The following is a 24,968-nucleotide window of genomic DNA, read 5'->3' as shown; positions in this document are numbered from 1 at the left end:
TAGTTTTTCACCTCGGAATAAATCTTTGATTCTTAGAGTTCCTATTTCTTTGAGCCCTAATAAGGATTCTCGTTTTTGGGTTAGGGAGGGGGATGGGAGGTATACGGTTAAGATTGCGTACTAGTTGTTGGTTGAGGAGAGGGTGGGTGATGGGTGTTCTTGGGATATTATGTGGAATTATTTTTTTCCTCCAAAAGTCAAGTGTTTCTTTTGGAGTTTGTGCTCTCATTCTCTTCCTACAAGAGTAGCTATTCGTTTAAAAAGAATTAATCATTATCAATTTTGTGCTATGTGTGGTACTCATTTTGAAACGGTTGCCCATGTTTTTTTCTCTTGTGAATTGTGATTATGCTAGGCAAGTGTGGGCAGCATATGGGTGGGACTGGATTGGGGTTGACAAAGGAGGGTTATGGCAGTGGTTTATGGAGGAATTTCACGTGCTAGGGGAGAGAGAGACGTGACACTTTATTATGGTGTGTTGGGGAATTTGGGATGCACGTAACAAATGTGTTTGGGAAAGCAGGAGTACGAATTTGAGGGAGAATATGCGGCATGTGTTGGGCTTTTGAGTGAATGGCGTCAATGTGTGGGAAGGGGTAACACAAGTGCTGTGGTGCGAAGTGAGGGGTCTTGGGTTGGCAATGTCCATTGGAGGGTCTCTTGAAAGTGAATGTTGATGCTGCAATCTGTCCTGATACAAATATGTTTGGCGTAGGATAGGTTCTCCTAGACTGCCGTGGTTACTGTGTTGCAGCCGATGCTTTGGCTAAAGATGGGGCAGTTTTTCGAGAATCTGAGGGGCTGGCAATCTGGGAGGCTCTAAGTTGGCTCAAGACTCGAAACTATGATAATATTCTTGTGGAAACGGATGCTTAGCTTGTTGTGTCTCGGCTGCATGATGTGAATCATTCGCCTTTTGGATTTTGAATGATATTACTAGTCTACTTTCTTCTTTTTCAAATGTCTATCTTTATTTTTTAAAATATCCCGCTAATGGTGTGACACATCTTTTAGCTAGGGATGCTAGTTTGAGATTGTATAGTCGGATTTGGATAGATTCCAGTCCTTTTATTCGTGATGCATTATGTACTGATTTAGTAAATTAATGAAGTTTCGTTGTTGTTTGGTTTTCAAAAAAAAAAAAAAAAAGAAGAAGAAGATACGTATAGGTAAACAAATAAAATAAAGAAAAAGTAAACCAAATTTAATTAGGGATTAAACAAGTGGACCCACTCAACTTATTCATATAAGTTAATAATAGCTAAAAAGCTTAATTTCACTTTAAATTTATTAACTTATGTTATATAATCCTAATATAACAAAATATACTAAATTGATAAGATATAAAATCTTTATATATATAAAAACAAAATCCTCCCAAACGAAATCTTACTTCCAGCCCAAAATATTGTACATTAAAACAATTTAAATAATAGAATAATATTAAAACAATACAATTCATATACTACAATTCCAATACAATTCGTATAAATAATAGAATAATATTAAAACAATACAATTCTTATACTACAATTCCAATACAATTCGTATCAAATAAATCTGCTATTAAAACACGAAATCCAATACTACAAAATGAAGTCTACCATTCTACAATTCCTATACTACAATTCCAATACAATTCGTATACTACAATTCCTTCGTCTATTCGTATTATAAATACATTCATCAATTAGAAATTTTATAACCTGTTCACACAAATCGAAATAGTAAAACGTATTGTCACGCAAATCTTTCAACAATATTGTTCTTTCACTATCTCCCAAGACGAGAAGGAGTTGTATTAGACTCCGGCTAATGCGTTGTTATTTGTCAAGGGAATATCCACATTCCACAATCAACCAAAAGACACTGAAGTGCTTACTCCATGACTCACAGGTAAATGCTATTAAGTGTATATAAATTAGAGAGAGCAGATTGTGCCTATATCGTGGCCAAATTTTATTCTATGAATTAGAGGAAAAAATGTTTTGTAAATTTTGCAGTGGTTGGCATTTTGTAGTGAACACTGTAGTCATATTTAATATTTGCACATGGAGAGCATTACAATATTCTTTTTTTTTTCTTTCTTTCTTTAGGGAACTTATATCCATTTACAAATCCCTAAAGAGTTTGTGGTTATATTCAAGAAACTCTTGAAGGAAGGGGAAGTATATGATATTCACAATTTCGTTGTGCAAACGTATCGCATGAGGTTTAAGTCGTGCGAGCATAAATATATGATGAAAGCGAACCACGACACTTTGATTAGTGCTTCCGATCTAGATGAATCCGTCTTTTCCAAACACATGTTCAAAATCAAGGATTTTGGATCATTGAAGGCTCCCGGAGGAGTGGATAGCAATCTGCTAATTGGTAAATTCTTCTTTAAATCTTATTCTATACTAGATGTGTTTTTATTTCTTTTTGTTATACTAAATTTCTAATAGTATACATTCATGAATGCCAATTTTAAATCTTTTCTCAAGAAACATTTTATTAGACCAAAATAATATTAAATATACATGCATCCTTATTAATACTTTAAATATTTAGTTGCTACAGAATATATAAATTTTAGTTTGGCAATATAGGATACACAAGGTCCTTTATTTCAAATATTCTTAAAATATTATAACAAATCCAATCCGTGCAACGCACGGGCGAAAATACTAGTATAAATAGTAAAAATAACCTATAAAATCTTATTTAAATCAAGGTACAAAATATGCTCATCAGATAGATATTCACCCCCGAGATCTGATTAAACAGCCTTAATAGGATAAGAAAAGAATTTCTCAACATAAGCAAAAAAATATTTAAAGATAGAATAGATATCAGTCTTGAGCTTCATAGGATAAAACCAAATAATACGGAAGAAATCATCAACAAAGGTCACAAAATAATATAGTTATCAACAGAAGGAATCTTATCGGAGTCGGGCCCCAAATGTCAGTGTACACAAGTTCTAAAACTGATTTACTAGAATGACTAACACGAGAAAGAGAAAAGCGTGCAGACTTTCCTAACTGACACACATTACACAAATTATTAAACGAACGTAAAGACCCACTAATTGAACAATTAGGAAGCACTTAACGCAGAACACGTAGATGAGGATGTCCAAGCCTATTGTGCCACGTTTGAGGAGATGTTATAGCAGACAGGAAAGCAACCAGAGATGACACAAGAAGTTGATATATACCCCCTTTCTTAGAACCACTAAGAAGAACCTGATTGGTGTGTTGATCCTTCACAACAAAAAGTGAAGGGTGTAACTCAAAATAAACATCATTATCAAATGTAAACTTTTAAACCAATAGTAAAGAAGCTTGCAAACGAGGAACATGTAAAACATTATTTAGAGACAATGACCGTAACGAAGAAGGAATAGAAAAAGAACTAGTATTGGTAATTGACAAACCAGCATCATCTCCAACCCAAAGAGATTCGCCACCAGAATAAGGCTTAACAATATGCAAGTCATCTATCGTTGGCCTAGCATGGGCATTCGAACCGGTGTTTGGATACCATATATTCGAAAACGGTGCCGAGTGGAGTTCTTTCGTAGCAGACTGATGAACCATATTAATGCGAAGAGCAGTCGAGTAGCAAACTGCCCAGGTGCAAACAGACCACCAGTTGCAAATTGTCCATACGCTATCACCGAACCAGTTGGATCTATAAATCTCTGGTAGTAGGTCACGGCAGTGTGCCCCGACGTGTCACAAAGCTGGCAGCAAACAACACAATGACTACCACGTTGACCACGGTGTTGTCGTCCCCTTCCAGAGCCACCATCTTTAGACGATCAGCAGGCAGAAGATGACTGGACGTATATGGCAGCAGGCGAAGGAACAACGGCAGACGATGACACTGGCAGGCTCGGCAACGCTTCTTCCTGAAATAGGTACTCATGAGTATACATCAAATCTGCAACTTGCGGAATGGTAAGCAGAGCATCCTTTGTCGTTCGAGACGACACCAATGCGCAATATTCCGGCCGCAGTCCCCGAAAAATATGAAGGTTCTGTTCATCGAGCCCCATTAGTCACCTAGCCTACGCCAACTGCTCTACAAGAATCTAAGCATGACCAAGGTTATTGGCTGGCAAAAAATCACCTTGACGAAGGTTTTGTAACTGCGATAGTAAACTAATATAGCAAGCATGGGAAGTTGAGCCAAGTGTAGTCTCCACTGCAAACCAGACCGAACGCGGCATCTCATGATCGATAGCCAAGTACAACACTTCTTCGTTCATAGAGGAAATTAACATGCTCAAGATGGATTGGTCCTGCTGAATCCATTGGGTGTAGCGAGTATTAAGAGTCAAAGGTGCAAACGCGGTAGACGCAACAAACTTCGAAGGACAAGGGTTTGAACCATCAACCAACCCATACAGATTTTGACCGAGTAGAAACGGAACCAATTGCGCTTTCCAGAACAGAAAATTCATGGCAGTAAGTTTGATTGATACGTAATGATGAGCCCGGTGAAGCATATTCGGAGCAGACACCGGTTGAGCAGAAGAAATCTCGCTAATCGTGCAACTCGATGAAATTGTCTGACCATCATTACCACCAGTATAAGCATTAGTATCGAATACCAGATGAGAGTTTAGATATGGAACTATGTTCGTATATTTACGATAAAACTAAATACAAAAAAATTACATAGTATATACACAAGTAGAGTCCTATTAAAAGCATAGTAGACTCAGAAGAGTTCTAAAGTAAATACTATACTAATAATAATGTCGATTGGTACGTCATGTTTTATAACATTATCATGTATTATGTTCATAATATATGTTCTATATATTCATAAACATAAAACTTAATGTACATTAACACTAAACTAAATGTGCATCATATGTATTTCATTCTCTATAGTAAGTTAATATTATTGCTTATTTATGTTCATAAAAACAAGTTTAATCTATATAAACATTACACTGCATACGTGTCATGTTTAATAACATTCATCATGTATTATGTTCATAATATTTGTTTTATATAATTATAAATCTTATATACATAAATACTAAATTGCAAGCACGTCATATCTATTTCTATTCACTCTATGTTTATAATTATTCATTCTATATGTTTAAAAAACAAAGTATAACGTACATAAAATTACATTACATGTGCATTATGTTTGATAACATTTATCATGTATTATGTTCATAGTAATTGATCTGTATGGTCATAAACATAAACCTTAATGTACATAAACACTAAACTGCAAATACATCATATATATTTTCATTCACTTTGTAATATATTCGTAATATTGCTTCTATATGTTTACAAAAACAAAGTTTAATGTACATAAACATTACACTAAATTAATTACTTTATATACTTATAGATTTAATAATTTAGAAAATTACTTTATATGTGTCATTTAAAAATTTTCAATTAGAGATTTTAATTATATAATTTTTATACATTAACTTTTTTTTTGTTGTACAAAAAGAAAAAATAAAACTAAATTTAAGTTGAGAAAAAATAATGATACCTTGGGGAGTTTATTACCGAAATGGTCCATCGACTATTGCAAAATTACCAATTTGGCCCTCGATAATTTTTCGTGCCCAATTAAGTCCTCGACTTTGAAAGTTATAACAATTTTGGTCCTCCATTTATTTAGGCGTTAGAAGTCTGTTTATTTGGAGGGCATTAATGGAGTTTCGCTTGATAAGACCCATTCCGGGGACGAAGAAGCGATTGCGGTAGCTTAGGGAGTTGCTTCATCTGTTCATATAGATTGGTGCTCTAAGAAATCAATATGCGCCTCTAAAAGCTTGGGATAAGAAAGATGAAAAGCGATTTTAGCTTTGATCAAGTTGATACCATTGTCGTCTTCCTTCTCCCCCGCCGCGTCCTCGCGCCTACCGCTGCCACCCCTCCTATAAACATCGAGAGCCACGGACGCAACCTCGGAGATGACGGTGGCAATAAGGTCGTCGGTGCCACGGATCTTACTTGCTTGCCATCGGAGTTTGTTATGTTTCCAAAAATTGTGATGGATCCAGCGATTGTTACGTACAGAGGGTGTCGCTCAACATCAAAAACATAGGCAACAATAACAATTCAAAGAAGGTAAGCCGATCGTGAGAATTAGAGAGATAAAATGAAGGAATTAGGAGGAAATGGAGAAGAGATTTAGGTTGATTGGGAATTTCCTAGGAGATAGGCCGCCGCTAGAAACAATTAGGGCAAGCTTCAAGAGAAGCATCCCTCTTACTGGTGATGTGAGAATCAGGTCTCTAAATTCCAGATGATGTGAGAATCGGTTCTCCATCCTAATCTTCCCATCCATTTATTCAATGCTAGAATTTTGAGTAAAATTTGTGCTCCGATTGGGAGCTTGCTGACACTGGATTTGGTGACGAGGATTAAATTGCGACCGAGCGTTGCCAAAGCTATGGTGGAGATTGATCTATTGGAACCCTTAATTGAGAAATTTTGGATTGATTTTGAGGTTGGTGAATGTGAGACAAGAGGATTTTAGCAGAAAATTGGGTATGAATTTGTGCCTTTGTTTTGTGGAGAATGTAGCATGTTATGGCACTTGGTGGAGGGGTGTCGTAGGAGGAAGTTTGGAGAAAATAGGTTGCCGGAGGTGGTGGTGCTGGCGGGAAAGGCACAGACGGAGGAGGGTGTCGTAGCTGAGGCTATGGCGGAGGAAGGTCGCCGGAGAGGCTTTGCGAGGCTGGAGTCTCAACACGGGGAAGGGGAAGAAGGATCTAGAAGGGAGGAGATTGGGTCGGGTTCACAAGCTCATACCACAAAACTATTCTGCTACCACAGCCGCCTCTCCATGTTGGAAATGGGTTTTCTCAAGCGAAATTCCATCAATGCCCTTCAAATAAACAAACTTCTAATGCCTAAATGAACGGAGGAACAAAATGGTTAAAATTTTCAAAGTCAATGACTTAATTGGGCACGAAACATTGTCGAGGAAGAAATTGATAATTTCGCAATAGTCAAGGGACCATTTTGGTAATAAACTCTACTAGGGATGGCAATGTGCCCTGTCCCGCCAGGGATCCCCGTCCCCGTTTGAAACGGGGACAGGAATGGAGAAAAATTTCGGGGATCGGGGACGGGGACGGGGAATTTTTTCAATTCCCCGCCGGGGACGGGGACACCCCTCCCCGCCCCGCCCCGTCCCCGAATAATTAAAAATATATATATATTTATATTTATATATATATATATATATATATATATATATATATATATATATATTAATTTTTTAAAATTAAAATTACACTAATTTAATATGTTGACTAAGAATTGACCGGGGACGGGGATTCCCCGTTCCCGCCTAATTCCCCGCGGGGACGGGGATGGGGACTATTTTTCATTCCCCGCCGGGGGCCGGGACGGGGACGGGGATGGGGACAGGGTTTCGGGGACGAGGACGGGGAGTATACTCCCCGCCCCGTTGCCATCCCTAAACTCTACCTTGGGTGCATATTCCTACATGCACCATTGGAAAGTGGTGCTTGTTATTTTGATACATTTGATTTTTCAAATTATATTAGACTAATCATTAGTACCTCCAACCACATGCTTGTATACGTTGTGCACAACAGGTTTTCCTCACATTATCACTTAAGCAAAGTTTTAGGGTGATAAGTTTAATCGAGCTGTCAGAATTTGATCCTAAGTTCTCACTCTCAATCTACCACTTGAGTATCAATTGAACTACTCATACAAATTTACTGATTATTACTCAAATATGAAGAAATAAAATTACTCACTTACTACTAATAATAACTTTTGGTGTACCAATAAAAGCTTGACCTTTATAATTTTTATTTTTGACTTTTTAAGTAATCGTAACTAGTTAGAGAGTATAAAAATAAAGTTTATTGAAATTTGTAGCATTTTTGGTTTACTATTGACTTTAACAAAACTATCCATCCATCATGCAGTACACGTTATTATATTGGTATTTGGTAATAAATTGAACTGAAACGCCAATTATTATGCTGGTAAGAAAAATAAAACTGAAACTCATTCAATTCATAATTTTTTTTTGGTAAATCCACTTGATCTCGTCTATTTAACGGTTGTGGTCCACTCACGTTCACTCCAATAGGCACGGGAACTAGCTCAGAGGAATCAATCATTTGTAGGAATGAAACCCGGGTTCTCCCAAAATTCTTCCCGACAAAAAAAGCTCATTTTCCATAATGATTGCACCGAATGAAATTATTATGCAGAAAGCATTTTTTTTGAAAAAAAATATAAATATTTTTGGAAATAAAATTGCCACGAACTTAATTCTATATCACCAACCGATTTTATTATTTTCTAAAAAAGATAGATCTAAATTCTTCAGATCAACCGACAAATTAAAAGCAGCCCTCACAAAAAGGAAAAATCTTTATTTATTTTTTTTTTTGAAAACAAATCTTTATTTTTATAGAACAGAATTTTAAAGAGATGCTATGTTTTCCTTTAAAATTTATTTCTTAAGATTTACATTTTAACGTGAAGCTTTTGATTGACTCTTTAAAATATATATTTTTTGAGTATCTTTAAAAAAAAATTATTATAGATGTAAATTCAAAAAAAAAAAATAGTGATTTTTGGGTGACGGTAGAACCTATCGCCACTATTGGAAGTGTGCACGTAGTAACCCTGCTAAAGTAAAATAGTATTTTTAATTCGAGTTAATTTCATTTTTGGTCCTAAATTTATAAATGACTTCACTTTTAGTTCTTTTTTATTAAAACATCTTCTTTTGGTCCTAATATTATTGTAACATGACTATTTTTAGTCATCCATCAACAAAATCGTTGAAATTCCATTAAATACAAGGACATTTTGATCTTTTTAGTACAAAATGCGTTGACCCGTTATATATTTTATGTTTATCTTTTTAAAAAAATTCATAATTGAAGACCAAAATGCTCTTGTATTTAACGGCATTTAAACTGTCTTATTGATAGAGGGCCAAAAATGATCGTGCTACAATAATACTGAGACCAAAGGATGATGTTTTGAAAAAAAAAAAGGATTAAAAGTGGAGTGCCACCTATAAATCTAGGACAAAAATGCAATTAACACTTTCAATAATTCTAAAGAGGTGTTATATTATTATTATGTATAACTGTTATACACAAACAAAATCACATCATCTAATTTTTTGAGTATTATTGACTCTGTTACAATGTACTAATGTAGTATCTGTCCATACATATTTTCTCAACCTACTGAAACACAAAGAATCAATGGGTTCGAACCTGTGACCTCTCGAGAGTCACAGTTATACCGCTTGACCATAAGGTCTTAAAACCACATAAAGTCAAACAAAATAAAACAATACTATCTTGGTGATTAAAAAGTATTGTTTCTTGTAATTTGGCATAAGTTTATAGGTTATATTTCTTCGCTTTTTTTTTTGTTTTTTTTTTTTTTTTGTGTGTTTTTTTGTGGGTATGACCATTGTTTCTTCTGCCACCCGACTGGAGTTATACATTGTTTCTATTTTTGTTGACACTTCAAGAATGACAAAACACCTTCCTATGAATTATAAAATAACTACACTCAAGACCTCTTGTTAAATTAAAAAAAAAAAATTACAATGTCTCATTACACCAACATAAATAAAAACAAATCAAGATGCAATACGAGGGCTTCCTATATTCCCAATGATATATATAGCTGTAAACTTAAGAGTAAGATGAAAAGGCGCATGTTATAGCTTGCCGACGAGGGTGAGAAAGGTTGTAATAATAGAAAGCACAGGTAAAGCTAGTTGTATTCCATTATTATATTTTGAGGTATGTAGTCATGTCAACATTATACTTTAACTCATTGGACATATACTTTTGTTTTAGCCTCACATGAAACTTGCCTTGCGGCTACTAAACTTTTAGGTTTCCACAATTAGTGCTTCCATACATTTGTCATTTGTGTAGATAGTGTATATATTTTCTACGTTAATTTTCCCAAAATTATTTACTGCAAAGGTTGTATATATAAATTGTCTTAACATGACATAATAGAATTTATCCAAATATACAAGATTTGGGTGAAGTAGTAGTTTTATTTTCCCATGATAGGTTTGATATGTGCAAATTTTCTTATTAGATCAACAGTTTAACGAGAATTTAGGTTTTCGATTTTTTATTGTGCTTCGGATGAAATTGGTTACTTCTTGAAAGATATTGTGTTGATTCTGAGCTTTATATTACTTGATAGATTGGGCGTTAGTGGTCTCATGTAGTCAGGCTCAATCCATGTGGTTGGTCCAGGTCCATTCGGTTTGGACTTAAGGAATGTGTGGACTCGCTTATGAAAAGTATAGCGGGAACGATCTTGATTCGATTTTAGGAGATCGCTTATCTTATAATTTAGGAGATTACTTTTGCTATGTTTGAGGCCGGTGATCAATTTGTAATTAATGTTTGTGATTCGTGAGATTGACTTTTCTTGAGTCATTGATAGATTGAGTTGTATAAACACCCTGAATAAAGACTTGTAAGGGGTTTGAAAGTGTTTTTCATTGTAGGTAATAACAACATATTTTCGAAATTTGTCACAATTTTTGTACGGAGTTTGACTAAATCTAGTCTGCGGATTAGATAATATCTCCCAAATTGTCACATTAGTGGTTGGGTTAGAGAACATTTTGGCAGGAATTTGAATCCTAGTACATCCTGGTCCCGGGTTAGTTTCTATAGCGCGTTCAGTAATAAGGATTGTAATTCTTAACCAATACAATTTGCAAATTTGTAAAATTCTCTTATTTGATATGAACAAATTAAAACTCTATGAAATAAAGACGAAAAAGATGCAGAGAGCAAACAATGAAATCGTAAATGAGGGAATTGGTTTTAAGTTTTACTTCTATCGGTCCTCTAGAGAGATAAAATGCTTAATCCTTGACTAAACAATAAGTAAAGCCGGATTTATTTCTTAAACCAGTAGATGTTGATGCTCACATCCAGCAATGTTAGATTCCTGCGACTCAAGTGTAGTAGTCCCTGATGAGCTGAGGTTTTGACCTATTATTAAATGTAATAGTACCTTTGTAAATTATTCATCCCCTAAGTCTTGTGAAAAGACAAGCAGTATCTGTTCATAGCTAGCTACTTTCTAGCTACTTTCTCAACCTACTGAAGCAATTGTTTCCACTGAGGTTCAAACTCACTCCCATCATTCATATGGGAGTGTAAACCGGGACATCGGTTGCCACTAGACTATAAGGTCTTTGGCAAACAAGCAATATATAAAATAAAGAAGTTGAAGAGAGTTTGACTCGTTTAAGTATGATATCGAGAGTTCTAACACAAAATGTGTATGGGATCTGATCGAGACTTGGTTGGATTATAAAGAAGTGGTTTTGTTTGAGTTAAATCTATGTAGTTTAAAAAAAATGGAGACGGATTTACTAGTAGTATTACCTTCTAAAAGATGTTGTAAGATTAGGAGAATGTAATATTATTTTGTGTTTATTTAATATTGTTTAATGTCAGATATTATAATGCATTGTCCACAAAAGACGAAATGTTTTGTTTCGAGAGTCCCACACTTTGACCCGATAGAATGGTGGAGTAAATTACGGTGACTCTGGACCCTATTAAGTGAGAGGACTAGTGCTTGGCCTTACTATTATTATTATTTTTTTTGAAATAGTGCTTGGCCTTATTAAGAACCACCAATTGTATCATCGCATTACCTTTATTTTATCTTATTTTTTTTAATGGCAATAATATTGCATTACTTGAAATTATTGTAAGAATATTGCACAAATAAGACTAACCTCTGACCATAGTTGTTCTTAGAAATTGCCTGTGGTTCTGCTATAGATGTTGTAGATTGTCCAAGTGTTGAAGTAGTAGAATGTCTCCCATTAGCTCTCAGGTTCAATATAGATGGTGTACGTAATGTCAAAGACAGTAACCTGAGCAGTGGGAGACCCTTGCTTATATAACCTATATGCCATTAGTATAGGCTTTGCAACGGTTTCCGTTACAACCGTTACATGGCACCACATAATGGGCATTGAAAGCCATTGAAGGCCATAACTTGCACCAAAATTATTTTTTCTTAATGGAAAAATGTTATACTCTCCCACTTGGTGCAAGTACAAACTCAAAGAAAACAAAAACATGAACTATAGAGATACATCCTCTTAATATGAGTAGCATCTACTGTAATCACAATGTAACTTGTTCTCTAAGCATTTCTTGTGGTAACCAAAAACTTAATGGATAAACCTAAGCATTTCTTGTGTAAGTAACGGATTGAGATGCTGTAAAGGTAAATGTTTGGATTAGAATTTTTTTGAGGCATAGATAGAACTGAAGTGCATACATTACCATTGTAAATGATGCATGTCCTAGATCCAAATGCCATAAAAATTGTCTGTGAGCTAAATTTTTATGCAAAAAAGGATCTTGGAAAATTTTTAGAATAGAAATGAGATGGGTACAAGGTTGAATTTCTATTCTCAATGTTAAAAACTACCAAAAATTATATACTGACACATAATTGCCTATGGGCTAAATTATAGCCATAGTTTGGTATTTTAACTTGATCAATCATACAAATATAACAAAATTGTTTGTGGGCTAAATTTCATTATATTAAGTATAATTAATCACAATTTATGCCTAAACTTTATGCAATTTGGGAAAAACTTGATGTATAATATTAATTAAATTAAGGATGTTGTGGCTACTCCTCAATTAACTAAAAATTGTACTATAACATCGGCATAGATTTTGATCTGAAAAGACAAAACAAATTATGCAATTAACATGACATGCAATTCCTAAGTATACTCCTAGGAAAGTTGGTTGGGCTAAGGCCCATTAAAAACCGACTACTTAGACAGAGTAGGATTTCAAGTAAACCTGCAGCACATTGGCTATTTCAAGTTTTCTTCACAAAAACTTTCACCGGGTCATGCAATTTCACATTATAGCATAATTATTCTGAAGGTTTTTATTTAAAACTTTGATGTTCACGGTTTGGAAAAGGATTTAAAGATAGGTGAACTTTGAACTTAATGTGCTAACCTTCAGGCACTACTGTAGTTGTACTAAACCGTATGTACGCTTAATGTGTTAATCTTGAGGCACTATCCAGTTGTACTAAGCCTTATGAACTATGCAATATGCTAAAGTCCAATATCCTGAGAAATTTCACTAATTCCTAAATATGCTTTTCTAAGGTATAAATATAAATTGCATAATTAAAAGACTAAATATTATGCTTATTGGACATAATACGCATATTACAAAAACATAAACTCCATATTAAACAACAAATTGCACATACAGTATAGCAATTTAAAATATGAACATATTAAATAATAAAATTTAAATTCAATTTGTAATTTGAATGAAAATTTCATTTGAAAACTATATAATTTTCAAAACAAATTGCATATTGAATAAAAATAATAAACATTACAAATAGAATGCCCAATTAATATAAACAAATATATTAGAGAGTAAAATAAATCAGGATTTATAAACATACACAGGCCCAATAAAACAATTTTTTTAAGAGAATGGGGCAGGCCCACTCTCTAGACCCAACCCAACAACAATATCATCTTCATCACTTTAACAAAATTAAAAAAAAAAAAAAAAACCTAGCTGGTAGCAGCAGCATACAAACACACGCAGAAGCAAGAGAGAGATGCAACGCCAGAAGAGAGAGATCGCCGACAGTCGAGCCAGCCGGAGAACTGCCGCTCGCCGCCCTAACCCGAGACCCAGCGCCGGCACGGCCATCCCTCTGCCGTCTCCCCAGCCGCACCAACCGATCGCGGCCAACAAGCACAGAGAGAGACAGCGGCGATTGAAGGCCGGGAAGCCCACCGCTCGCTACCTAGAAGTGAGACCTAGCTCCGCTGCCATCCTTCCGCCATCCGTCGCCGGCGCCAGCGGCTGCCAGCCTCGCTGTTCGCTGTCTCGGTCTCCAGATCCGATTGTCAAATTGGAACTCGAAAGCCGACGAACCAATCTGAAGTCTAGGTTTTTTTTTAAAGTTTCGATGTTTCGCCTGGCGGCGATTTCGCTGGAAAAGGAGGCACATCGGCAACCGCCGCCCAACAACGGTCGACGTCGCCAGAAAATGGGGCACGCCAGTGACCATTCGAATGGTTGCCGACCAAAACCCCCAAATTTTCATATGCCTCCTTTTTTTTCTTTTTTCTTTTTTTAAACAGTATATATATACAAATATTTTTGCGAAAGATTTTGTATATATTATTCAGAACAAAATACATACACACACTCATATGCATTCATACAGGCATATAGAGTTTCGAGAAAAACATATTGCATTGCATATCATATTCTGGAAAAATATATATAATGCAATATCTACAACTAGGCAGAGATTAACAGGCTCTGATACCAAATGTAAGAATATTGCACAAATAGAACTAACATCCGGCCATAGTTGTTCTTAAAAATTTCCTGTGATTCTGCTGTAGATGATGTAGTAGTTCAAGTGTTGAAGTAGTAGAATGTCTCCCACTTGCTCTCAGGTTCAATATAGATGGTGTATGTAATGTCAAAGACAGTAACCTGAGCAGTGGGGAACCCTGCTTATATAGCCTATATGCCATCAATATAGGCTTTAATCGTTACATGACACCACATAATGGCCATTGAAAGCCATTGAAGGATATAACTTGCACCAAAATTATTTTTCCTTAATGGAAAAATGTTACAATTATCGCATAATCTGAATTAGATAAGATTCTACTCCATATAATATAATCATATTTACGTTACTCTAATAATATTACATAACTCTCCGTATAATACAATCATATTTACATTACCCTAATAATATTATTACAAACGTAAAGTAAAAAATCCCCGAGACTCTTGCCATATTCTCATACGAAAATCATTACACAATAGTTATTACCTAACAGATCATAGATAACTTTTTTTTAATGTTTAATTATTATATAGATTCTTTTACCCTCAGTGAAGGGGAATTCATAAGTCATAGCCATTATTCAAAATTGCAAACTGGGTAAATTCGGGTAAATCTTACTCGATTTTTGTGTAATAGTTAGTAAATCACGTAGAGAAATAAATCACACTAAGAAAATCATTTATAACGACTCAACCTAGAGGAAGTTAACCTAAATTGAAAGCATGACCTTTAATACCAGAATCATATTCCGCTCACTGAATTACCCATTTTGGTGAAAGTGGATTCTTTTTGTTAGCTTCTAGTGGGGCCTTAATACTTAAGTAGTATGTAGTAATATTTTTGTTAGTGTTAGTGTTAAACTAAAACAAAAGTAGAGGGTTTAGGTGGAGAGTGAAAAAGGGTTAAAAGTAAGCAGTTATAGAAAGTGAGTAATGAGACCAAAAGACTCTCTACTATAAAACTCCCTCACTTCTCTCTCCCAATTACGCACTCCACTCTCTCTATTACTCTCTCCCTCCCTCCCTCCACGATGCCGCAAATCTGCTCTGTCTGAAATCCTCCTTCAATTCCTCTCCGCAGTTTAACCCTTCTCATATATATATATATATATATATATATATATTCAACTATCAGAGCAGATCTGCTCCGATCATTTCCCCTGTTTCTGCAACTCGCCGGAGAGGAATGGCCGAGGTTTCCGGCAACATTGTGGCGGCATCGATGCCGGAGGCTCTCCGGGGGCCGGCGGCCGACATAGCGGCTCAGATGGGGCTGATGTGGGAGCTCATCAAAGCGCCCCTCATTGTCCCTCTGTTAAGGTTATCCGTTTATGTCTGCCTCGCCATGTCGCTTATGTTGTTCTTCGAGCGGCTTTACATGGGGATTGTGATTATTCTGGTTAAGATTTTCTGGAAAAAACCGGAAAAACGTTACAAATGGGAGGCAATGCGCGACGATTTGGAGTCCGGCAATGCCTCGTACCCTATGGTCCTCATCCAAATCCCCATGTACAACGAGAAAGAGGTAATTAATTTCCTCGTATTTGTTTGTCTTGTCTGATATGATCGATTCTCCTTTGGATTAATTATTGATCCGTGTTACTGTTCCTAATTTTCTGCTAATCCTGCCGTAATCCCTGTTACTCATGCCCTAATTGCCCGACATGTGCTGATAAACCACACAATCTCCCTGATTTTCACGCTTTTGGCCAATTCCGAAAAAGACACATTTTGCCTCGTTTCTTAGTCCCAATTGTTTAATGATGTTTTTGGACAGGTTTACAAGATCTCCATTGGAGCTGCATGTAACCTCTCGTGGCCGTCCGATCGAATTGTGATTCAAGTTCTTGATGATTCCACTGACTTTGTCATTAAGGTTGGTTTATAACCACTCTTTAGCTCTTTACCAAACACTGTTCTGTTTTACCAATCAGAATTATTTATTTGTTTATTTATATTTTCTAATAAACATGAGTAGCCCAATGCAATTCCAGATCTGGGCTTCATGATTACACTTAATCCCATAAATTCCAGCACACGGGGATTATTTTAAGGTTTTAATGTTGAATTCTATGTTATAGCATTAATTAAGGATGCTTCATTTTTCTTCTACATATTAACTTACCAAAACCAATACGATTTCCCTACTTTTTTCTAATTTCTATAATAAACATGCAACCCATAAATGGTTATTTTCCATAACATTTTGTAATTAATTAATTAATTTGTTTAAATAGGATATGATTGAGAAGGAATGCATAAGATGGGCGAGCAAGGGCGTCAACATTAGGTACCAAATTCGGGAGACTAGAGGTGGTTACAAGGCTGGTGCTCTAAAGGATGGATTAAAACACGATTATGTTAAAGAATGTGAATATGTGGCAATTTTCGACGCTGATTTTCGGCCCGAGCCTGATTTTCTCAGACGGGCAATCCCGTTTTTGGTTCACAATTCGAACATCGCCCTCGTTCAAGCTCGATGGCGTTTTGGTAAGCACTGAATATATACCTAACCATAATTGGCACGAAACTAATCGTTACGTTATTATTGATGTTCATAACCTTAATCCAAAGTGTCGGTGGTTTTCTTAGGCATAGTATCGCCGTAACAAATTTGTTACTGCTAATGTCTGCCGTGTTTTTGCATGCAGTTTACTTTAGCCACATAATTTCTCTCTCTCCAAACTTACTCTTTTGTAAAAAGAAATTATTTATTTATTTATAATTTATTCTACCTTTTTTTAATTGTACTAGTTACTTCTTGGCATGGGAAATGGGGTCCACAGAAACTCCATATGTCATGGATGGTGGGGACCACCTATGGATTGCCTGCCGTACATCACGGGTTTAGAATTAGTCACCAAATCACACATTTAATCACTTTCGTAACAAGGAAAATGCTTGATTGTCGTTCGCAGAATTTCAATTGACAGTGACAAAATAATTTTTTTTTTTTAAAAATTATTTTTGTCAAAATTTATAAGGTCAAACGAAATTCCGCTTAACTATGATATCATAGGACTAATACACAATTAATATATTACTGTGAGTCATGGATACCTTTCGTGTGTCACTAACATTGTACCTTAAATTGCTTTCGTTGGAATCTTTTAATGTCACTCAAAATTGTTCAGTTACTTTCCTTGATGCGTATGTTTATTAATTAATTTTTTTTTTTTTAAATAATTTGATTTTTCTCATAAGTAATCGTGAGCGTGACTGGCGGGTCTATTTGACACGCCGTTATCCCGCCATTAAGTTGAAAATGAGTGTGGCAGCTAGAGCATTAACCGCCGATTTAGCGTTAGATATACGGGGGCAGGTTTGTCATTTTGCTGAATGGGACAAGGGCAGAAGCGGGATGGTCTTCGGTCCAAGCACGAGGGTAGAGTTGTCATTTTGGGGACGCCTCCCTCCACGTGCTGTTATCTTGTGTCAGAGCCACGTGGGCCTCCATCTGTCTGTCCCCCTAGACTTCGTTCCCAAATCTACAGTGTTCACCGACACTTAAGACCGACAGGGGTTTAACAGTAATTTACTTAAAACTAAAATTACAGTAGAAAATTAAAAATGGCGGGTAATCTCCCTGTTCTTATGAGGACGTGGCAATGTTTTTTTCTTTTTGGAAAGTCACGTGATGTCTGATAAAGTAACAGCTCTTTCGTAAGCTTATGATTGGGGCCCTCTTGTTTTCTTGTATTCTATTTCTCAGCCCTTTATTTTGAATATATTCTTATTTTACCCACAAAACTTTCTTCTTTGATACTCTTCTTAATGTCTAATGTTACTTTACCCTTATTCAAGTTATTACCATTATGAGAATATTCTAAGGTGTCAGAGCACCTTATTTTTAATTTTTTTTAAAAAGGAAAATTTTGTACTTTATTTTCTTGTATTTGTCTTTTATTGAGTATTATTATTAACTTTCTGTTCTTTATTTAACTCTTTTTTTTTTTTTAATTTACAGTGAATTCTGATGAGTGTTTGCTGACAAGAATGCAAGAGATGTCATTGGACTACCATTTTACAGTGGAGCAGGAAGTGGGTTCATCTACTCATGCATTCTTTGGATTCAATGGTAAGTGAAGAGTATATTATTACTGCTGTAATTTAAAAATTAATTTCTTACTACATGTAATTAATGCTTGCAAGAATCATGGGAGAGTCACATTCTCCTTTGACTTTGTTTTCATCGATAATTGAAGTTAATACTTGGATTGCCCATAGATTAGATAGTGTTAGGCAATAGTTATACTATGGACTCGTGTCCATTTACATACTAAATGTTCACAATTTACATATTGAATGTTCATGCTAAATTATGAACATTTAGTATATAAATTTTGAACATTCAGTATGTAAATTGCATATTTTAGATCCAGATCCATTTTGCAAGGTGGACTCGGGTCCAGAATAGTTCTGCATCGGCTAGCATGTGGGATGAAGTTAGGTCGGCCTACTTGACATTAGTAATTTAAGTTGATCATCATCTTAACTTAATTTTAATGGATAAAAGTGTTATGATACGTATGTGATCGAGTAGGTAAGATTGAAGTGAAATACATATTTGATTGATTAACTGAAATTGAAGTTGAGACTTATTATACTGTTTACAACATTATTAATTTGTGATGAAACAATTTTATTTTAGGGACTGGTGGTGTATGGAGGATTGGTGCCATCAATGAGGCTGGTGGATGGAAAGACAGAACAACCGTTGAGGATATGGATCTTGCTGTCCGAGCAAGTCTTAAGGGGTGGAAATTTGTCTACCTTGGAGACCTCCAGGTATTCTTCGATGAATCCCATGCAATTTGTATCAATCTTCATCCCTGAAAATGGTTTTCTAAAACTAGTTACTCATAATTAATTAACGTTAATGTTTGTCTTAATCCAAGGTTAAAAGCGAGCTACCTAGTACTTTCAAGGCCTTCCGTTTCCAGCAACATCGCTGGTCTTGTGGTCCTGCCAATTTGTTCAGAAAAATGGTCATGGAAATCGTCAGAAACAAGGTCAGCTCATCAATATGTATTTTTTAGTAACGAAGAAAGCTCTCAGTACGATGTGGGTAAACCACATTTTGTGTCACTGGCTGGCAAATACCATATAATTGACCAGTTCAAATCAAGAAGGTTAATAGGTCGGCTTCTTTTAGCTGACAAATAACACATAATTGCCAATTTGTTTTGAAAAATGACACAAATTGTTTTTGTTTGATGGGTGCAGAGAGTGAATGTATGGAAAAAGTTCTACGTGATCTACAGCTTCTTCTTCGTTAGGAAAATCATAGCTCACATGGTCACGTTCTTCTTCTACTGCGTCGTTCTTCCCTTGACCATTTTGGTGCCTGAAGTCGAAGTCCCAAAGTGGGGAGCCATTTACATTCCATGCATCATCACCACTCTCAACTCCGTTGGCACACCGAGGTAACATCCTGTCTTAGTTAGGATTATTAAAGTGGGTCAAAACTCGCAGGCTCTATTATATATATAATAATATAGCTAGCGCAAAGCATACATAAAGCTAATAGAAATGCTGTTTGTATGGGTACTTCAATTGATCACAAAAGTGAAATTTGTTACAAAAGACTAAGAATCGAGTTTCACTAGCAATGCTGTGAGAGTAACCTCTCAAAATGAGTGACTCCTTGTGCACAGTGAGCAAAAATCTAGTCTGTGTTGATCAGTTGAATCACCGTGATTTACTCCTACACAAATAGATTTCACATTTTGTCACAATCTAATAATAGAAATGCTTCTCTAATGGGGTGGTTTTGGTTTTTCAGGTCGATTCATTTGTTATTTTACTGGATTCTGTTCGAGAATGTGATGTCCTTCCACCGAACCAAGGCCACCTTCATCGGCCTGCTTGAATTCAAAAGAGCCAACGAGTGGGTTGTCACCGAAAAACTCGGAGATGCTCTCAAGAACAAATCAACCGCCAAACCCGTAGCCAGGAAGACAAAGTCATTCTTCGGAGACAGGTAAACCTACCTTAAACCCTCCCTCAGAACCATATGAGATTCCTTATTGCTTTTCCCTGCCCATCCAACATCCTAGTAACACTATATATGTCTTACATAGGATCCTGCCACATGAGTTGGGGTTCGCCGTCTTCCTCTTCTTCTGCGGCTGCTACGATTTCCTGTACGGGAAGAACCAGTACTTCATATACCTCTTCCTTCAAACCATAACCTTCACCATTGCCGGATTTGGCTACATCGGCACCATAGTCCCATCCTAGTCCCCATATATGTCGCAGGATGTTTTGTCTACACAAATGTATGTACATCATTGCTCTGTTGAAGAGAAGAAACATTGAATGGGAGGGGAAGAGAGCTCATCAGCTCCACAGAAATGTAAGATAAAGCATATAATTGCTCTTCTTGTGAGTTTATTATATAATTATTATTATTATACTACAGTCAGTCAGGGGAAGGTTGAATGAATGAATTGAAGAAGTTGCAGACAGATTAGCTGATTTGAAATTGCAGATGGATAGATGGATAGAATATTTGTGTTCTTTTAAACCTTTGATTAGAGTGTTTTTGTTGTGTGAGATTTATGTCAAGTCAATTGTTTGTTTAATTTAGTTTTATCAGAAAAAAAAAACAAATTGAAAAAGGAATAAGCTCATTTAATTTGTAATTCAGTTTTTGTCACTCTACTAGCTCTACAGTTTTTTTTTTTTTTTCAATTTTTTAAATTATATATTGTACCAATACTCTTTCAATATATGAGAGTAAGTTAATGAAGACACTATTGACAATTGCAATATGCCCTTTGTTTATTGATTTTTTTTTCCTCAAAAATAATAAACATATGAATCAATTAATATAATCTATGTGATTTTAACCTGGAGTGTGTGGTTAAGTAGAATGGACCCATCCATCCTTAACCAAATATCAAGAGTTTGATCCTTCACTTTGGGTGTGGAGTAGCCAAGGTGCGTGGGGATTAGTCATTATTATATTATTGATACTCAATAAAGGTTCCTTTAGGTACCATTCATTTCAATCTAAAGGCAATATTATATTACTGATACTCAATGATTGTTATTCATGCAAAAGAAAGTTCAATCAAAACTGCATTCTAATTGTTCCGATACGATGAACACAATTATAATTTTTACAAATTCTGTTGAAATCATTCATGTTTTTTAATTTAATTTTTATTTTTTTGTGTTAATTATAGGAATGGTCCTTAAAAATTGATAAATATCAATTTTTATTCTTGACTTTCAATTGTACCATGACTATTATTGACATATGCTCATTTTTATTCTCAAGTTTTAATTTGACCATAAATGATCTCTGATCTTGACTATTGATTTTATTTTAAATTTGGTCTTCCAATTAATTAATATTCATTTAGTAAACATTTTTTTTTAAACAATTTAGTAAACATTAAATTTAAGGATAATAATGTAAAAATTGATTTGTTAAGATTTGCAAATTGTGTTCGTAAACTTAATGCATTGATCTGAGTTCATTATTAATGGGAATGTGAAGAACAAAATTTTTACTTTATCACCCTTAAATGTAATGTTTATTAAATAGATATTTCATTAGAGGATCAACTTTAGAACAAAATCAATATTAAAGAGACAATTTATGGTCAAATTGAAAGTTAATTACAAAAATTGGTAAATGTCAATAGTCAAATGAACCATTCATAGAATTGACTTTTGTTTTTTTAAACAATAAAGGAGATTAAATTACTCAACCAAATCCAAATATAAGTGTCCCTTTATTTGGAGCAATACTCATACAAGTGTGCCTGCCTTTTCTCAAAATCACCTAATGCTAATCCCAAAATCTCCAAGCTAAGTGTCAATATTTATCATTAACTATATATTATAAAGCTAAAAAAAAATGTGATGAATTATATTAACCCGAGTGATCCGACTCAAATAACTAAATAATCAAATGATAAATAATAAAAAAAATAAAGACAAAAGGTAACAGAATAGAAAAGACAATGAATTGTTAGTCACAAAAAAAAAAACACTCGGTCGAGCACTGGGCTTGGGCCAGGTCGGCTCTGATTGGATCCGATTTCTTACGGGTTGATTAATATCGAGTCCATTTATAATATATCCATCAACATGGTATTTTGATGAACATTACCACTCACTAGATAGGAATAACCTTTTGTTGTTTAGTTGAGGCAAGCTAAGCTACATATGAAGCTAGCTAGCGATGGCAATGATTTGATTATGCAATGCAAGATGCACTCAAGCCCTTTCGTCCGACACCGACAAAATCTGAAGTGTGGAAAAAGGAATAAAGAAAAAAAAAAAAGAAGATAAATGAATAAGCACATGGGGGAATAAGAAAATAAAGTTGCTAAAGTGAAGACGTAAAGAAATTTTATAAAAGCATCCAAATCATTGTAAGATGTTAATTTGTCATTGTGTTGGATATGACTGAGGGGTAAGAGATGGGAGATAGTAATTTTTATTTTTATTTTTATTTTTTCAAACACGGTAATCAAATTACTATAACAAGATTCTCGTATTAGAAAGTTAAGAGTTTGATTCGGTTTTGTCAAAATTTTCTCAATCTAGCCTATCGTACATGATCTTCCAAGCGCGATTTGCTTCTTTTATGTAATTTAATTTGTAATATATTACACTAGAGGAGAGTTTATTATGAAATGTTAAGTGAATAGATATGGTGTTAGGAAGTCAAAGAACATAATGGCTAGCACTAGAATATACATAACTTTTAAGAAAATTGGCTAATAACTAATAAGTATTACCGCACAGAATATATGACCAAATATTTATTATTACGTCAAAAGTTATAACTAGTAATATAATAAGTATATAATTTTATTTTGAGCAAATTGTCATTTTGGTCCACTGATTATAGGGTTCCTGTTAATTCCAATCATGACTTTCAAAACTGTTAATTCCGTACCTTATCTATTCAATTTTTATCAATTTCGATCACTCCGGTCAAATCTTACTGAAAAATAGTAAAGGTTAAAATAATGAGTATATTTTAGTCATTTCACATATTTTTCCCTCTTCTCCAGCGAATGCAATGAGAGAGATTAGATTAGGAAGAAGGAATCCATACCCAGTACTGTAAAGCGAAACCATCTTTCTTCTTCATTTTCGGTCCAAAGTTGTCGGCCAGAAGGAGGAGAGCTACCAGTTCGCGTCACCCTGTTTACGCCTGCTCGTTGTCGGACTGTTCTTCACATCACTGCCGTTCACTAAGTGAATCCACTATTGTCGTCGTCGCATAGCCTTGCCGCAAGGTCACCGTTTCGCTGCCGCTAACAAACGCCTAGTTTCCTTGCCTGATCTACTGCTCGCCAACAGGAAGGAGATGAGGTCGCCGCCAGCTCGCCGAAGGTTGTCGTCCTATCGGGGAGGAGGTCCAGCCACGCCACAACTCGTTGGAGTTGTTAGTGGCGGACAATGGTGGCTGTGATGTGGATGGAGGTGATTCGTGTTCTTGGTCGTGGAAAATGGAGTGGGAAGATGATGGAGGGGAAGATTATGGTGTAGCTCCTTCATCCAGCTTTGCTTGCCGATCTGCAGCCGCTGCCGCCTTGCTACTCTAACGTCGAAGTGGTGACCGGTTGGCAGTGGTTGTTGGTGGTGGTTGTTGCATTCGCCGAAGAAGAATAAGAAAAGATGGATTCACTGGAGAAGAGGAAAAAGACGTGAAATGATTAGAATACCTTCATTATTTTACTCTATATTATTTTCTGGTAATATTTGGCCGGAGTGACGATAAAAAATTGAATAGTTAAGGTACGAAATTAACAAATTTGAAAGTTATGAATTACAATTAACAAGATCCCTACAGTTAGTGGACCAAAATGACAATTTACACTTTTATTTTCTTATACTTACCTTACATGCAATAATTAATAATTCACGTTTTGAATCTACACCACCATCAGATGATGAAATGCTGATTTTAACGCCCAAATTTCCGTACACCATCTAATAATTATATTCATGCATGTGTGAGACTATGGAATCTTCATTTGCCATCACAATGAAATGAAGAACCCACACGTTGTTGGCCCACACTTCAATTATGCACGCACTTGCCCTACCTATGATTAATGTTTTAGCACCTTTAATCCATGTGGAGTTTTTTTTTTTTTTCCTCTTTCGATCACGATGTACCATATTCACACTAATCTCCGTTTACACCGAACATATCAAATTAAGGGACAAAGTGCTAATGATATTGATTTTTTTATACAAGAGAAAGTTTGAACTCTCGACTTCTCTTAAGGGATGAGAGTGCATAATCACTCACGCCAACGAAGCTAGTTTAATCTATGCGGAGTTTAGGACAAGTAGTTTGGATCCTAGCCAAATTAACAAGAGAGTTAGTTGATAATTATAAAATTTTAAATCTAACTAATCATAAAAACGATTTATTGGTCTTTTTGATCTGAACCAGACAAATATGGGTAACCTAAGTTGATTTGCTTCATTGTGATCCTTTATCAGTTAGGATCACAAGTTTCGAGTGGCGATGGTAGACTTTCTCATA

At 35.4% G+C, this 24,968-nt stretch overlaps 1 protein-coding gene and 1 long non-coding RNA gene across 2 annotated transcripts; one reads left to right on the top strand and one right to left on the bottom strand.

The window, feature by feature from the left end:
• The first annotated feature begins 15,423 nt into the window (after nt 1-15,423).
• On the top strand, nt 15,424-21,084 carry LOC116005076 (glucomannan 4-beta-mannosyltransferase 2-like). The gene is made up of 9 exons (XM_031245307.1): nt 15,424-15,962; nt 16,215-16,313; nt 16,675-16,927; nt 18,405-18,515; nt 19,089-19,225; nt 19,336-19,449; nt 19,664-19,863; nt 20,223-20,420; nt 20,521-21,084. The coding sequence occupies exons 1-9, from the start codon at nt 15,624-15,626 to the stop codon at nt 20,678-20,680; spliced, it is 1,611 nt and encodes a 536-aa protein (XP_031101167.1). The 5' UTR covers nt 15,424-15,623; the 3' UTR covers nt 20,681-21,084.
• Nucleotides 21,085-22,255: 1,171 nt separating this feature from the next.
• LOC116005218 lies at nt 22,256-24,444 on the bottom strand. The gene is made up of 3 exons (XR_004094900.1): nt 24,311-24,444; nt 23,523-24,097; nt 22,256-22,702 (listed from the first exon to the last, which is right to left on the bottom strand). It is a non-coding gene; the product is annotated as an uncharacterized LOC116005218 (long non-coding RNA).
• Nucleotides 24,445-24,968: the final 524 nt, after the last annotated feature.

This window comes from Ipomoea triloba, chromosome 14 (assembly GCF_003576645.1).
Source record: "Ipomoea triloba cultivar NCNSP0323 chromosome 14, ASM357664v1".
NCBI classification, from domain to species: domain Eukaryota; kingdom Viridiplantae; phylum Streptophyta; class Magnoliopsida; order Solanales; family Convolvulaceae; genus Ipomoea; species Ipomoea triloba.
The sequence above is the reverse complement of the archived record's forward strand: the minus strand, read 5'-3'. Positions and strand labels throughout refer to the sequence as shown.